Consider the following 18,669-nt stretch of genomic DNA (forward strand, 5'->3'; position numbering starts at 1 on the left):
AAACTAGAAGCAAAACCAAACCACGAATGCAAACCACTTGGCACCACAGGACCCGGAAGCAGGTACACAAAGGCTTTCAAAATAAGCAGTAGAAGAAATCAATCAGCTACTAGGTCTCCAATAAGATCCTTTAATATGACAAGGCAAAGTTAAAATCACAGTCTCTTCCAAGCGCTTTCACTCGACCACTTGCAAGCTTTTTCAAGGCAAAAAACATGAACTGGAAGTTCATTCACATTAAATACTTCCACAGTCATCACATGACTTCCTGTGGATCTTTCCCAAAAGGAAAATCACCATATAAGGCAAATTCTAAAATACATTCTTATTGTCATTAAAAAATGATTCATTTTGTAAAAATGTCTTGGCAACTGAGGTGACCCCTTTTTAGCCCTAGATTTTAATTTGGAATCTTGATTTTACCCCCGATGTTCAAAAGGGGTTACTGCATTTATTTGTGATTACAAAAACACTCTGCAGAATTTTCTTGGTACATTGTAACATTTTGATTTAATGTTATGTTTAACATGATTATTCAGTTGCCAAGACATTTTTACAAAATGAATCATTTTTTAATGACAATAAGAATGTATTTTAGAATTTGCCTTATATGGTGATTTTCCTTTTGGGAAAGATCCACAGGAAGTCATGTGATGACTGTGGAAGTATTTAATGTGAATGAACTTCCAGTTCATGTTTTTTGCCTTGAAAAAGCTCGCAAGTGGTCGAGTGAAAGCGCTTGGAAGAGACTGTAATCATTTAATTTACATACATAACCATATTGCTGCATGTTTACACACAAAAGGCAACATGATCTAAGAAACAATGCAACTCTCAAAATCATTTCTAAATTTCTTTATCAAACATTTTAGCTATAACCAATCAGATACCGTGTATTAATTGACCATTTAAATTATTCACCAAGTACTTGTTAAGCAGAACTCTTCCCAATTCACCTCACCAATCAAGAACTCAAACCTTCTGAGCCAAGCAGTCATAGACTAGCATTGTTACTCTGAGGGACATCAGACTTCTATGAGGCTGTTGTTAAGAAAGTCCCCTAATTTACACTTAGGAGCTCAATAATGGACTAAGACACCTTTCTAATCCCAGACTGTATATCTCAAAGTCCTGCTTTGCTTATTTGGTCTAAATACAGTTACTACACGAGTCATTGAAGTCCAGTAAAAATAATTTGTCCTTGCTGTTCAAGCTGTCATCTGATTCTTGGACAATGAAGAAAAAAAAAACACTCCTGGTACTTAACAGAAGACTAAAGGAAAATAAGTCTGTTTTGCTAGAGCATGTAAGATCTGATATAGTCACTGTCCCATTATTCCCTTAAGAACTTGTAAAGAGTAAACACCTTTACTGTTTTTGAGAGCATGGTAGTTTCACAAAAAATATCTAGTGAGATATCTTTCTTTCTAATAACAGCCCACCTACTGATTATCTGCCAACTTAGTTATAGCATTACCAGCAGAACTTATCATATGTCAAAACTGCATACAGGCTGAAAAATATTTACTGTTTTAAAATCATTATAAGAATAAAATGTTTTATTTACCATTGTAATGCCTTCAGCATTCAAGGCTTTGTGAAACAATCTAGTTAATGGATGACTCCAAATATGATTTTGTTGTTTGAGCTCATTGTATCAATTTTCTTGAGAAAGAGAAGGAATATATGATATTTGCTATATAAGCATTAAAGCCATTGAGAAAAATGAGATTGCCATTCTGGTGCCATAATTACTTGAGTACAGTAAGGAAAATACATTCTTTATTCTTTTTTTTTTTTTTTTTAAGAATAAACATAGTATGGAACCTTGCAGGGTGCGCATCTGTAACACCATCTCTAGAGACTTTGCTTATTTTAAAAGTGCAAGTGTGTATGTGTGTGTGTTTACTATGGGATAAGAATTCATTGTACCTGCTGAGAGCTGTCCGTCTGTGGTTCAAAGAACTTAGTACATAGTAGTTTGCAAGTGTTTTCTTTTTTCTGTAATATAATTCATCAGTAATACTAAAATATACACAAGCATTAGCACAGTTTGTTTCAAACCAGCATTACTACTCTGAAATTACTGAGACATAAATAGACATGCATGAGGGCACATTTTTGTGTATATTTTGTCATGCATACCTATGGAAATGTTAAGAAATATATAACAGTACACTTGCAAGTCTGGATAATGTCTTTTATAAAGCTTGTAGTAGCTGGCTTAGATCATCTCTGCTTGAGACACAGTTACTTGACCGTAACAGGCTGAGCTTGCATTTTGCTTATATTTCATTACTTAATTCACAGTACAGAGAGAGGTTGTAATACTTGCATGACAATGAGTTGTGTGTGGTCTGAGGTCAGTACACCTTGGAGAAAGAGCAAGACAGGTGTTACCTTGCCCATTGTTTTCCACCAAAGTACAGTAACCTTGTAGTTAGATTAACAAAGTAAGGGGTTTGGATTAAAATTCTCTACATCAGGGTGCAGGGTTGATTGCCTCCAGCAAAAACACTTCTTTGTGATGTTACATTTGCTAGTAAAAATGATTAAATTGAGTGCATGCATTATGAGAATGTGTGAACTTATGCAATCTTTATGAATTCTGTGATGTGATCTTGGATGAGTTTAGACGAGGTAGTGGATCCTTTTTAAAAAGTTAAGTTTTGTGTGTGTGTATGTGTGTGTGTGTGTGTGTGTGTGTGTGTGTGTGTGTGTGTGTGTGTGTGTGTGTGAGTGAGTGTACATGCATGTGCGAGCACGTGAGTAAGTGCATGTGTATTTGTGTGCATGGGTGTCTGTATGCCAGTGTCAATGTGTATGCTGTGGTTCCAATCTGATCACTTTGTAGTCATGTTAAATAAGGATAGCCTTAATGTCATATATGAGCCCTCACTCATTTTTAAAAGTCTATATATGCAAGCTGTTCATTTATCAGCTGACACTCACATTTAAAAGTCCAACTATCCAAGCATACACCTATGCATATTCTGCTATGTTATGATTCACAATTAAAGGCATGAAAAAATAAACTTTTTGTGTACTATTGTCTTGTGTCATGAGAGGTCTTGGACAGCTATTGTTAACATGATACTGGACATAAAAGAATTGATCTAGCAATGTCTATGAGAGTTGACAAGCTAAGGTAGATGCACATGTACGTTAAGGGAGTGACTCAGAATTTGTCATCTGAGTCTGTGTACTCCATAACTCACACGCAGCAACCATTTTTCATTGTAAGGAAAAGTGACAGTCATTATGTAGTTGTTCTTCTTCTGGCATTTCCCAGTTAGGGGTCACCACAGTGGAACTCTGGTCTGCTAATGATTGGCAATAGATTTTTATGGTGCCGAGGTGCCAGCCCGACGCCCAACCTTCAATGAAGGCACACCCATTCACGCATGTCTTTCGAATGCCACTCAACCATGGGGAGTACATGTAGACTCCACACAGAAGGCGCTCCAGCCGAGAATCGAACGGGAGAACATCTTGCTGTGAGGCAACAATGCTACCTCTGCACCACCGTGGCTTTCAACAGTCATTATGTAGAAGGTGTTGAATTCCAGTGGCAGTGACACTTGAAAGGCAGGAGATGAAACAAAATGTGCTGCGGCAAACTAGGGAGGGGGTACGACAAATTGGGTGAGAGTTGTCACTGGAACTGTGTAATGAAAGCAAATTGCTTTCTAGAATGCTCTGCACAATACTACTTCATAAGGAGAAAGTAATTCAGATCACTCTTCAACATCTCGGATTCAAACTCCAAAATAAAAGGATGTATTTCATTACTAGTGTGAGCAACTACTTATATGCTTGGGCTTTGCCTTTGATATATGACACGGAACTTCATGTAAGATGTAGCATGGTAGTTTATTAACTGACAGGAAAGAAGAACAGCACAAACACGCCATATGTGTTTATGTTTCTACAGACTAAATTTATGTACATTTCTTTTAAATCCCAGTTAATATCTCGTATCTAATTATGGAGAAAAAATACTTCATCATTGAAGGTGTGGGAAAGGACCAAATGCATTTCATGTTGCATTAGCCATTTCCTGAAAGCATTTGAGTCATCGGTGAGCTCTAGTACATTACCTTCTTTCATATGCAATTTTTTGGGTGCCACTGGAGATAAAGTGGCACTAATAGGTGGCTACCATGTCTTTTACATTGGAATATTATTAAAACAGAATTTCTTGTTATACCAGCACCAACCCTGAGCAGTTCTGAAGTCTGCAGAATTTGCATCGTTTGATAGCTGTACTGCTTGATAACAACTGCTGATCACAGGCTTGGAATATAGTTACTTTCATTACTGATGCATTGCATAATGTAAGAGATATGAGCTCACAGCTTTGCTACAGTAACATGTGGTATATGCAGTATTCTCTGTACACTGTTATTGGATGCAACATTCTGTGTGCAGTGTCATGGGATGCAACATTCTGTGTGCAGTGTCATGGGATGCAACATTCTTTGTGCAGTGTCATGTAATGCAGCATTCTTTGTGCAGTGTCATGGGATGCTGCATTCTCTGTGCACTGTCATGGGATGCAACATTCTCTGGGGACTGTCATGAGATGCTAGATTCTCTGTGCATTCTCATGGGATGCAGCATTCTCTGTGCCCTGTCATGAAATGCTGACTTCTCAGTGCACTGTCATGGGATGCTGCATTCTCTGTGCACTTTTATGGGATGCAACATTCTCTGCAGACTGTCATGAGATGCTGCATTGTCTGTGTACTGTCATGAGATGCAGCATTCTCTGTGCACTGTCATGCCATCCTGCATTCTCTGTGCACTGTCTTGGGATGCATCCTTCCATATGAACCAGTGGCTCCAGTACTGGAAAACTGCATAGTGCTAACAATATAATTAAACCATTTCCATAGGCATTGCTGTTGTCCCTTTAAGAAATCCACCTCAGTGTTCTCAAGTTGGAAAGACATTTGGTCAGGTAATAGTATGTGTCTTTGGACTCTTTACATTTACCATGCAGGTATAGTTGGCAGTAGCTGTATGGCTTCGGTGCGATGACCTAGCCATTAATTAAGCTGTGTACATAGTGTCAGTCACACTGAGAATTAATGTGTGTTCTTTCATACAATCCTTGTCAGTTCAAATTTCTAGAAAAGCTATCCCACTGGTGCTGATGTTGGATTTACATCTATGATATTAGTGACCTAGGTTCAGAAATAAATGTGGCCTATGGGGTTCACTTCACTATCTCAAAATACTGAAATATTGAATTTCAGTATCTCGAGACTAAAATAGCGAAAGCCCAGTTCTGTAAAAGACCACATAACCGAATCCGGAAATGTCGAATCAGCGGTTGTCGTGGTGATCTGTGTTAATGGATAGCTGGAAATTCAGGTAACTGTTTATATTTTAAAGGTTTTGGGTAGGGATTTTAGTGTATGTTGGTGTGTTGGGAAGTTGAAGGTGTAGGTTACGGTATGTAGGTAAGAGTGTGAGTGTGTAAAGTGTTGAGAATGGTGGTGTTTGTACATATGTGATGTGTGTTTGTGCGAGGAGAATGTAGATTGTGTAGTGGTGGGTTTTGTGTCTTTGTCTTTTTAGTGTGACCTCGGAGTTAGTATATATAAGTAGTGGGGGTATAGGGGGCTTGCCCCTACATGGGGGGTGCAGGGGGGCTTGCACCCCTGCTTATATGTAGGGTAGGTTCGTGTATTTGTGTTATTGTGTGTTTTATTTGTTTGTTGTAGTGTGGGGAGGAAGGTGTATGTGTGTTTGTGTGGTGTAGGGTGTGTTTATAAGTCGCGATTTTGAATTTCGTGCTTTTGGGGTTTCGGTATTTTGATTTTTCGGGTTTATAGTCTCGAGATATTTGAATATTTTGAGATTATAAAGTGAATCTGGCCTATGGGGGGCATGCAACAATGGAGAAGACAGCTTGCTATTAGTGATTATCTTTCCAAGGTCGGGGGCCCAGGCAGGTGGGCAGGCTCTGCCATTGCAGAGGCTCTTAGTAGCAGAAACAAGGAACATTAATAGCAAGATGGAACAGAGGGCATTAAGACAAATGAGTCAATATACACTCTGTGATGCTAAGAACAAGAAAATTGGAATGGTCTATATCTAAAAAGCACTGTCTGAAACATACAACGACTTGCCTCTTTACCAAAGAAGAGATCACAGCTGTAACCTGGACAGCACTTGAAAACAGTTTCTGCTAGCAAGTAAGACTTCATTTCCTGGAAGGAGACATTCCATGGGGAATGCCCTTATCATCACAATGATCTATTAGGATTGTACATTATTATGGGCAGAGGACTATGGCACAGGATCAGAATGAGGGATGCCGTGACTACAGAGCAGGTTCTGTGCCTAACAGACTTGCCTGGAAAAGCAGTTATAAATTATAATATTTAAAAATAAAAAGCTTCCAGAAGGACTCAGCATACAGGCAGCTCAGCAGAGATAACTTAAATACTTTAGGGTCTCCAACATATGACAATAATGAGTGACTAAGAGAAGCTTTGGTGTATATGAAGAAAGTATGAAGCACGGGGTGGGTGGATATGACAAGACCCTTCAGTATCTGACAGGGGCCAACTAAAATGTAATCTGTTTTAGAAAATGTTCTCACTCAAGAAGTCATGAGTGAAGTAAAGAGCACTACTAGAAAACATATTAAGAACTAGGAGGCATATCTTCAGAAAACAGTGACGTCCTGTAAAAGTCATCTGGTACAGGTGGTACCATTCAAACAGGTGTGCAGCATGAGTGAAGGCACACAATGGCATATTAGGTGGAAGCAAATGACGGCTTGGGAAGAGATGTGTTTATCCTATGTCAAGTTTATATTTCTGTGCATGTCACCTCCACTCATAGTTATCTGTTCTACTTATCATAGGTTTTCTTCTACCTATGAATCCCACTGCTAGGTGATATATATGTAGACAGAGTATCTTAGAAGTGCATTAGTTTAGCCAGCCAATTTGCACATGGCAAATACAGTGGTTTGCAGTCCCAGTGTCCCAGGTTTGAAGCCATAAATGGACAGCCATTAAGTGTATTAGCAGTGAAAGAAGTAGGCATGTGTGAGCTTGCTACCCTCCCCAGCAGATGAAGAGGAGGTCTATGCACCCACCCAGGAAGCAAAACATTATTTGAGGAGAGCACATGTAGTGTGACAACTGCTATACCTGAACATTAATCATGCATCCTAAAGATAATCTATATTTCTTGAGAGACAGCAGAAAACAAACCCCTTGATTACAGTAGTAATATTGACTTAATGTATACATCACACTTGGCTAATCAGATTGTACAACACTATGTTCTAAGAATTTATTTAACAATAAAAGTAAATCCTGACAGTTTATATAACAATGTATTTTGAGGGTGACTAATAGCAGTCTGCAAGCTAAATACCTGCATAACAATATCAAAAAAAAATTCATCACTTCTACAAATAGGTTTTCTGTGTTAGTGTTTGTTGAACAGTGAATAAAATATTAAAATCAATTCTGCTTTAAATATGCTGAAAGATAAAGCATTGAATAAAACGTTTGCCTAAATGTAGGAATATAGCTTAGCAATGTAAAACTGGCATCGATACTATGTGACACAGCTCTGGGTAAAATAAGTGAAAAAACAAGAAACTTCTGTTAATGGATCAGCAAGGAAGTTTGAGAGATGAATGGACATGCTTTTTATAAAATCAGCAGTATGTGCTTTTTTACAAGATGTTTCCTTAAAAACATGTTTGTCACAATATGAGAAAAAGCTTGATGTACTTCCTCACAGATAAATGGACATAGTCAGCAGAAAAAAACAATTTGTACACGTTTTCCCACAAGATATTTCCTTAAAAAATAAGTCCAAAATATAAGCATCAGCAAACAGATGTTTCCGTACAAAGTCCAAAAAGAAGAAAAACAGGATCCAAGAAAAGTATATAAAGGCTGTAAAAATCAAGCTGTGTTAGAGGTATGTAGGAAGTCAGGTTCCGACGTAAATGGAGAATGGAAGTTAGCATGTATACTGGTCATGAAGAAAACTTTGAACATTAAAACTGTAAACTACAGTAGTACGTGTTGTTTGTTATAAGAATAAGTTATTTATTAGTAACTGCGCTATATAAAGTATTGTGCTGCAAAGTATATTTTCTCATCAGTGCAACTTGCAAGACTCTGTGTTATAACCAGACTTTGATTTCAACAGTAAACAGCCAACAAGGCTTTGTGTCTTAAGAAGACTTTGGTTCCAGTCCAGTACAGTAAGCACAGCATGCAGCACCTTCATAAATTAAGTTTTCATTCTGAAATTCATACTCAAAAAAGATTTTTATTGTGACTTACCATAAAGTCTGTAAATTCCCCACAAGTCATCTTGAGTGATGGATGTTTTCCCATTCAGTGTTGCATTGACATGCATTAGAGCATTTATATGCAAAGAATGCATCAAACCAAGGGCATGTCCAATTTCATGTGCTGCTACATGCACAAGATCAGTCAGCCATACTCCTAGGGGCAAGAAAAATCGGTGTTAAATTACTTCACTTTAATCCCTAAAATATTATTCCAGTCTTTGAGTTCTTTCATTTTTTTTTTAAATTTATTTATTCATTTGGTAACTGCGTGAGAGAACTGAGCCAGGTGAACCCTTTCAACCACAATGGCCCAGAGAGGAAAAAGAAACAGTACATAAAATGCAGACAACAAGAATGCAGAATAAGGTATGACATAGGAGAAAAATACAGACAACGTAAATACAGAGAAATATATGGCATAGGTATGAAAATGCACATAAAATACAACTTGAATACAGAGAAAGATATGACCCAGGCAATATGAATGCAAAATTGGATACACAGTGATATCAAAAGTCCTAAAGCAGATATGGAAATATAAAATTAGCAAATTAGAATGCCACATCCAGAATGGAATGGGTTAACAAAAAAAAATTTAGGTACCACAATGGAAGTAACTGTAACTTTTTCAGATATGTTTTTAATTTTCAGATGAAGGAAACAGGGTTAGGCTCCGGTCTTATTTGATGTGAATATTAATTTTAGAGTTTAGAACCTGTATAAAATTACTACCAGATATATTCTGTATGGATGATGGTTTTATGGTGATTTGAGAGATAGTAAAATTGAGATTTCGTCGGTTGTGTTACTGAGAGAGTACAAGAAATGCTGAGCAATGCTTAAGTAGAGTTGATTTTATATGAAAGAGCTGGAGAAGCAGGCTGCTTAGAGAGACATTATAATTCGATGATCTTATAAATGTTGGTGCAGTGGTGACATGGTGGGAGTGAGGTAGAAGATGTGCTAAGACTTATTTCAGAAGGTTTTACTGTCCCAATGCACTAGATGCAGAGGAGGAAGGAAAACACAGCCCTGAAGAAAGCATGTTGCATTTGAGTTATTAATTCACATTTCTGTAAAACAGATCTGGTTTTATATGGTAAAAGGTTGAGGTATTAGAAAAACCTTGTGATGTGAGGAGAACTGATCATGTATGAGGAGGAAATAAGAAATAAAGTTAGAGTCCATAGGTTTGGGATGGGGTACAGAATCAACATTAAAAGGGTTGATAGAAATTCTGTGCCGTTTAGACTTTAGTTAGCAAGTTTTGGCCACTCTGTCAAATATCATAGCTTCAATGCTTGCAAAGTTAGTAGAGGACCTTCGTCTAGCGATATGGCAGTGAAATGTAGGTCATGGCTGCAACAGTTGCTAATATTGTTTGGGAAACAAGTACATCTAGACACTTAAACAGTGTCAAATTATTGTCAAGAATGGCTTCACTGTACATATCAAAAGAAAATTCAGTAATGCAGAATGCATCACATCTGTTTCCATTACTATTTTAATCATCAATCATTCCCTCAAGTATGGGGGATGCACACCCACTCTCCTTGTATCAGTGGGGACCTTCTCCATACCTCCCAGTTACATATAACCTTTTATGATGCCATAGTACTCATATTAAGTTATATTTATCTAGGAAGGTATACTAAAATCCCAACGATTCAGCAAAATGGATTTAGTGAGCTGTATTTGTCAAATGTTTCTGTCTACAGCAGTCATCCTCCCAGAAAAAGTATATTTAGTATAGACCAATTGAAGAGAGAAAGTTAATATAAAGTAGGAAACATAGGGGGTCAACAACATATCCTTGAGGTACAACTGAAGTAAAATATGTAGTGTTATAAAGAAAAAGGTTGGTAAAGATTGCCAAAAACTAGTTGTAAAAGTAGCAAAGAAGAGGAAAACAGGAAATACAGATCAACTGAATGCCAAATTCTCTTAGCTGTGAAACAAGCCAAGGATGGAAAGTAATATAATGCCTTCATTATGTCTACAACAAGGATCTTGTGAGATTTCTGTGCTTGATATTTCTATAGCTACAATTACTAAGAGACGAGAGTCCAGCAGGGGTGCTGTGCTCAGACCTTAGACGACATTGTACATCACACAGTAGCCATGTTCTCTGGGGCAGCCCTTTTTAAACTGCAAGGCAGTTTGGGGACAGAAGGGAGAAGAGAAATGGGAAGGTAGTTACTGATGCAGGTTCAACTCTTTGACTTTTCTGTTCTGTAGTTACACACACACATGCAGTTCACAGAGGTTAAGGCATCTCAGGTAGAAACAAGTCTGCTGAATCCCTTCTGCACTGACAGGGAGTAAAGACAGCACAATAGGGAGATGAGGCCTGGAAGGGGGTAAGGAAGAGAAGAAGAGAGGGAGGAAGAGTCTCTGGTTCTGGAAATACAAATGATAAACATTACTGAATCTACATCATACTAAATATTGCAAAATAATGTGCATGAATGCCATTATCCATGAATATGAGGCAGCCATTTTTTAATTTTGGCCAATGGTGTCTGCTTATTCACTGAAGGTACATATGACTGTCTTTGAGGAACACTCTGTACAACTTTGCCAGTGACGCTATTCATTCTGCTGTCACCTCATTGTTATTAGGGCAGCTTAAAGACTGAAGAATATTCAGCACTTCCTTTGATGAGGGATCTCATTGTGCTTTAGGAAGCTGTTCATCATCTCAGTCATTCCAACATTTACAGTAATTTTTGGTATTTTAGTAGATATTTTTAACAATTTAATTTGATAACATTATTTTTAATTTTGTTTAGCTATTGTGTAGTGAAAGTATTAGAAACATTTCAACAGTTTTGTAATTAAACCACATGTTGGTAGGAGAAGAAGAGATTATTGTCAACTACACAGTCCTGGACTTGGTTGAACAAGTGGCTGTTGAGAAAAAATAAACGCTGCTAAACATTGGTTCAGGAATGCGGCAGTAGCTTTGGAAGTAATTCTACATGAGCTGTGACTAATTGCCAATAAGTTATACAATTAGAAGGTGGTGCAAAAGAAAACAAGAACAATCAGATAGTAGTTTGCCTATGCAGAAATGAAGGTGTGAAATCAGAGATGTATTGCCTGGAGTATATAACCAGATGGCATTTATTGATTTTTATGCAAAGTCGAATAGAAATATCAAACACATGTACAATTAGAGTACATTAGCAAAAACAATGCTCACGATTTTGCAATGAAAATATCAAACCTACGGAACAGAAAATTTTGAACAAGTAAACAGTAGCTGAGGATGGACAATAAATTAAGATGACAAAGTTTAAGAATAACTGAAATTCCTAAAGTAGAAGAAAGTTTGGACTGTCTGGACTTTGGGAAAGAGAAAAAGGTGGATTTAGGGTGGTTTTCTAAGAAGTCACGGCACATGAAAAAGCATATCATTTACTTCTGCCTTGTATACATAAAATTATGATAAAGCCACAAGAGGTATTGGTACAGTTTGTGATAACAGTATGAGAAACAGCAGGTGCTATTGCAGATTTGCTGGCTGGTTAAAAGTATTTTGTGTAAATCAGACCTGTCTATATTGACTGCAATTTTTCCAAGACAACCTTGAAGCAAAGGTTGCAATCTACTTATATTATGATAAAGTGTTGTTGAAATATAAATTGTTTCTTTCCAGTGTGGTGTAGATGTTTATAAATTCTCAGCAAGCAATGGACAATATTAAGGCTGAATCACAAGGAATATATGTTGATATGGAAGAACATAATATATGAAATACAATAAAGACTCAGACACCCTCTAGTTCACGAATAGTCACTAGTGATGATCAGTCTCAAAGTGAAGATGATTTAGAGGGCCTTTCTTCCAGTTCAAATGTGGAAATGATAACTGGGAAGAAAAGACCGTATTGTCTAAAAACACTGAAGGTTAATTAGATAGCACTGCAGTATGTTTAGCATGTGTGTCTCTGTATATATATATATATATATATATATATATATATATATATATATATATATATATATATATATATATATATATATGGTTTCACTTCATCAATTTCAATCTCAAATTTCAGCATTTTGAGTGCATGAAGCCGAAACTTTAAAATAGCAAAAGTGCATAAGTGCGAATGCGAATATGTCAAATCCGTGCTTATGCAGTGATGCTACATTATGGGAAGTGTTTGTTTGGGATGTTTGTGTTTGGACTGTCAGGTGAGTGAGTGTATGTGAGCGTTTTTGTAACTGATGTGCATGTGAGATGTGTGTGTGTATGTGTGTGTGTGTGTGTGTGTGTGTGTGTGTGTGTGTGTGTGTGTGTGTGTGTGTGTGTGTGTGTGTGCAAGGGATGGTAGAATGTGTGCATTTGAGGTTTTTCTTTTCTCTGTGTGATCTCGGAGTTAGTATATATAAGTAGGTGGGTGTGAGGGTGAAGGGGGGCTTGCCCCCCTGCTTATGTTTAGTGTAGGTATGTGTATGTGTGGTGTTTTGTTGTGTTTATGATGTTTGTGGTATAGGTGGTGTGGTTTCTTTGTGGTGCAGTGTATGTATGTTTGGGTTTGTGATTTCGGCTTTGTGGGGTTTTGGTTTTCTGTTGGTTTCTGCTTTATGCACTCGAAATGCTGAAATTTAATATTTCAGCATTTCAAGTATATGAAGTGAAACTATATATATATATATATATATATATATATATATATATATATATTTTTTTATACATAGTTCTGTAACATTTTGTCAAAGGTAGGACTGACTGATGAAAACAGTAGATACAAATGACTGGAAGTACATTTGACTGAAAAGCCATTTTGTCAAAAACTGTAGAAGTCTATAGATGATATCTTTGGTATCTTTCTTTGATCATGGGAGCTATAGGGATGTACTTTAGTTGATTTTGTGTGGACTGGCAATGTCCACCATTACATTGTATCCTCAGATATGTAGATGACTGAGCTGGTAAAGCAGCTCTGATTCACTATGTGTGGTGTTTTTCTATTATCCACGGGTATGTGAACATGGAGTTAGAATGTATAATTAAGACGGGGGAAGGTGCAATATGGGCTAACCCCCTGTATAAAAGCTTTTTATGGTATATATGTTGTGTAGAATACAATGAAATGTGCTTTCAGTCATTTGTACCTGTTGTTTTTTTCTTACTGTTAAATGTACCTTTGACAAAATTATATAGAACCACACATAAACACACACACACACACACACACACACACACACACACACACACACACACACACACACACACACACACACACACACACACACACACACACACACACACATATATGTATACATATATGCACACAGGCACACCCATACATGTGTGTGTGTGTGTGTGTGTGTGTGTGTGTGTGTGTGTATATATATATATATATATATATATATATATATATATATACATACACACACGTGTCTGTTGTATATATAAACATTTGAAATTGCAGACTGATGTACTGATCTATAGCTAAGTATATATACTGTTTAGAGACTGCCTGTATTAGAATATTATGTGGTATATGCAATCTGTATAGTATCATGTTTGTAAACATTACTATTCCCTATTGACTGCTTGATTTTGTGTTAAAATCATTATTTATGTGTTCTGTTATTCTCTTTCATTAAGATTACTGTCAGTCAATAAAGTCAGGCATTATAGTTTGATACTTAATTGTTCATAAAATGCATGTTGTTGGAAAACTTCTTGCTCTAATAATTTATTAAGTGAATTAACATTAAATTAAAAAAAATCTCCCTGGGTTTAAGGGTCCCTATTAGTTGTTTGCATTTTCAAGAACTCGAAATTCATAGGGTCCAGAATATATGATTGAGTTCTTGAAAACTCAAAACTTTTGAATAGAGATTGCAGTACAGTATGGATTGGGAAATGTACTCTTTTCTTCACTGTAGTGCGATCTTGGAGTTGGTATATATAATTTACAGGCGTTTGGACGACCCCCCCCCTGCAAAAACATAAAAAGGTACATTTTTGTGTCCTTTTTTTTTATGTCTGCATTTTTGGGAACTCGATCATATGGTCTCAACTGTATGAATTTTGAGTCTCTGAAAACTCAGTCATCTGACATAAACTGGGGTTGTCTCCCCCCTCATATTGTTGGCTTTATGCACAATTGTGTAGTAAAGAAGTTGGTAGATATGCATTGTCTCGCTTTCTCTCTCTCTTCCATTCAATCCTCTTACACCCACACCCACACACACACACACACACACACACACACACACACACACACACACACACACACGCACGCACGCACGCACGCACACACACACACACACACACACACACACACACACACACACACACGCACATACACACTACTTTCTTTCCCTTATTTATTTTTTTAAGCTCACTGAACAGCAAAACTACATTTGGGAAGTGTAAAAAATGGGGGCTTTTTTCAGTCCATGTTTCACAACGGCTTAATATGCAGCTATGAATTGGCAGACATCTGTACATCAATCCTCAGCTGGAGAATATTCATCCTGTAAAGGGTATCAATGTACATTTCACCCATAATCGATACTCTATCAGTATGTATGCATTTATTTGCGAGAGGCTCTGTATAAAAGCATCTAGAACTTTTTGTAATGAACAGTAAATTCTAAAACTGCTTAAGTAAATTGATTACAGGCAAGTGATTCCAACATGCATTCTTAGTTTTTAAATGTAAATGTAGGGAATAATCTCAAACTAGTAATCACTCAGTGTGTCAGTCAAAAATGTGAAATATTTAAGCATAGTATCAAAGAAAAGCCAAACAAAACTAAGAACAATCAATCAGAACGGCAGAAAAAGCTTCAACAGGAAACAACTTGAATAAATCACAGTAGTAGCGTATAATGAATTTAATATCCGCTTTCGTCACTAAAACTTCATCAGTTTTAGTGATGAAAGCGGATATTAAATTCATTGATTGTTCTTTATTTAAGCATAGTGTCTGATCATGATGTCTGAGACATTGAGATTGTGCATGTGTCTGTGTGCAAGTGTCTATTCATGCATGTGTGTGAAACTGAAATATTCTGGTATAAACTTTAGGCAAAGTTTCTTTGACTTAAAATAATTATTCTGGGTGGAGGAGGGAGGAAAGTATATTTGAAAATTCAGAAATAATCCCCAAGAAAAATAAATGGAATGATAATGATTTCCTAGTGGGATACTTCTCAAAACTTAATTTTCTGAGAGTAAGTTAGCAACCAAAGATCATCTATAATGCATTTAAGCAGATCTGTTCACTGGCTGCACTCATTTAACTTTAGGTAACATTACCAGATAAAAATATTTAGTAAAATGTATTGTGGGTGCTTCAGCTCATGTCCCCCTCATTATGAACTATCATCTCCAAGTTTTACATAAAGTGAAGTGAGCACAAGTCAGTCAGTCAAATATATCTTTTACTTGATCTATTGATCTCCTTTTAATCAGCCCACTGAAAGTCTGCAACTTTGGGAACATTGCAATGGTGTTGATCATTTAAATACATACCATTCTAGCACCATAGTGTAGAAGGGCAAAGCCCTGCCTATGATGCCAATGAACCAAATTCAAGTACTGGCTTGGGCATGGGACGAGCTGGGTGGAAGGGGATGGAAACTGAACGGATGATGCTGACTGCCACATGTAATCACCGGGTTGCAGGCAGTGAAATCTGCCAGGAACTGGGGACATGGGCTTTATGCTCCCAAGTCAGCAATGGTAGCTCAGTCTGTACATGTGTGGGAGTATGTACAAGAAGGTGTGAGCATAAGAGGCCCCTGCAGTAATGTGGGTGCTCATGTCAGGCATTGAGAGAGGGGCAGGGGATGAAATTGAAATATCCTGGCTGCTGGAGGTAAAGAAAAATTCAGGACTTAGCTCTGGCAGCAAGCTGGGAGAAGTGATGGCAATAGGGACTGAGGAAGGAAGACAATCACAGGTGAGGTGGGCCTTCTGTTGTGGATCCCTTGGGCTACTAGTCTGTATGGTCCACTGGGCTGGAGCTGTAGAAGGATGATGGTCTTTAAATGGCTACCATGCTAAACAATCCTCATGTCTGCCTGGATGATAGCCCCTCTGAATGGTGTGACTACAGTGTTAGGGATACCCAGTATGGAGGATCAAATAGGATAAAGTCTAATTGGAGAAACTTGATGGTTAGTATGCATAAGGACAAAATTACATGAAGAAAAGTAAATGCCATATACCACATGACCACAGTTTACATTTCTTGACAATTTTTGTGACTTATTCATACTCACAGGCATGGGCGCCGGAACCATAGAGTGAGGGGGTCCCCCCACTTTTGCAGATCATCCATACTGCCCTACGGTCCCAAATTACTTCTCGTTTTCATGTTTTAGCTGACATCATCACATGCACGATGATGTCAGCTCATCAGGGCTACCAGCCTGTCGGAGTGAAGAGAAGCTGAACACAGACATATATGGAATCTGGACTGGCTGTTGGGATTTACTGGGAGACATATCACAGAGAAGCTGAACACAGACATATATTATTTTCAGAGTGAGTAAGGTGTGTGTATGTAAATGCCCCCAATGGGATACATCTGGTGGCTAGAGGTACTCAGGCTCAAACCCTGTACTTTGGGTACAAGTAAAAAGAGCCTAAAGTCCCTAGCTACCATCACTTGTGAAGTTATGCCTCACATTTTTGTTCTGTTCCCCTGGTTTTCAGGAGTGGTAAAACAAAACTTTTTATTCTAGCAATTTTCTAAGGTTATAAAATCAGTATTTGAAATGTGCCCCTATTTTGGGTCTGTATTCCCCCATTATTGGCTTTGTTCTGTATTTTTGTGCTAAGAAGTTGAGAGCTATGGTGAGAAGTGAGAACTGAATTCACTAAATGATATGATAGCCATTTAAATTTGTCTTCCTGTCTTTCAAGAAACTGCTGGTTTAGCTTAGTGATATGTTGCTCTGACTGTAGTGCACAGGGTTCTTGGTTCAAGACTTGGCAGTGAAATGCATGGTGGTAACACAACATTTTATGCAAGCAAATTTCCAAAATTATACAAGCAATGTTTAAAATGCGTCCCTGGTTTTTGGCCTTTTGCCCCCCCCCCAATTGAAAATAAGTTCAAGAAGTTGTGCGACATGCCTATGGCTTGCATTACTGTGATTCTGTATTTGTATATTGTGTGTAGAAGTAGACTGTTATCATGGAAATATTCTGAATAGGGCAGTTTTGTCATTACTGGTGCATGCATTTTGCTTCATTGCCTACTGGAAAAATGTTCAAACAATAAGTTTAAAATGCAGTTGTGTGTGGAAGTAGACCTTTATGATGGAAATGTTCTGAATAGAGCAATTTTGTCATTATTGGTTAATGCATGTTTGTTTCATTGCCTACCGGAAAAATGTTTAAACAATAAATTTACAATGCACTCTAATTTAAGTCTAACAAGTATGCTGTATTATACAAGGAATATAATTTAATAAAGTCAGGAAGGTGCATCAAAGAATGAATGTATGTTGTTTTGTGTGCAAGGGGCCTCTGATTTGAAAACAGCCCAAAGGTAATCTTTATCCACCACTGCCAAGATGCATTTTCTTTAGATGTGGTGTGGGTTTCAATGCTGTTTCAATGAATGTGAGTTTGAAGGGCAGAGAAGTTTTAATGCCAAGTCTATTTTCATTGTGAGACAGTATTGCTTTGTTTAGCAGATATCTATTAGTGTTTGCTCATTGTGCTATAAAATGTAAAAAATTAAAATCTAAATAATCATTGTAGAAGTAAAGCAGTATGCACACATTAGTGTTTATGGTAAATGGGGTGAAATAGCCAGGTAATGGGACATTGGAATGGCTGCAGGGGGACTCTGGTGCTATATTTTGGTTCTATTCTTCAGTTTGCTTTTTGAAAGTTGGTATCCTATAATTCCACTGGAGTGGGTGGGGTTGTGTAATTATGTATGCAAATTTTATGTTAATCAGGATACAGATTTGTACCTATTTTTCATGGGCCTTGGCCAGATTTTTGATGTTTCCAGGTTGAGAGGTATGAGATCATCTCATTAAAAAGAAAAAAGCCACGGCTCAAGAGACAGATGCAGCTGAATGATTCAGCTGCATCTATTCTAGCATGTCTTTTTTTTTTCAATTTCCCAACCTGAATCACTACCGGCAGCTGAAAAGATAAATAGGTGGTAAACTATAGCAATAGACGCCGGAACCATGGGGCGAGGGGAAGGAGGACTCATGCGCACAACGCACACTAATTTAAAACAAAAGTGCTCGGAAAGCACTTCTTGCTGATAATGCTCCCAAGTGTTAGCTCTGTGGATAACTGCTTACTTCTAAGGCTCC

The 18,669-nt window shown here is 37.5% G+C and overlaps 1 protein-coding gene across 1 annotated transcript in view; it reads right to left on the bottom strand.

Moving 5' to 3' along the window:
* MMP23B (matrix metallopeptidase 23B) overlaps positions 1 to 18,669 on the bottom strand; it is a 344,346-nt gene that overhangs the window by 153,278 nt on the left and 172,399 nt on the right. Inside the window, exon 5 of the mRNA XM_044061757.1 lies at positions 8,334 to 8,498. Coding sequence (XP_043917692.1) covers positions 8,334 to 8,498 — 165 coding nt within the window. The remainder of the gene's footprint in view (positions 1 to 8,333; positions 8,499 to 18,669) is intronic.

Source organism: Protopterus annectens, chromosome 2.part0 (genome assembly GCF_019279795.1).
Source record: "Protopterus annectens isolate FY-2018-M chromosome 2.part0, PAN1.0, whole genome shotgun sequence".
Lineage (NCBI taxonomy): Eukaryota > Metazoa > Chordata > Ceratodontiformes > Protopteridae > Protopterus > Protopterus annectens.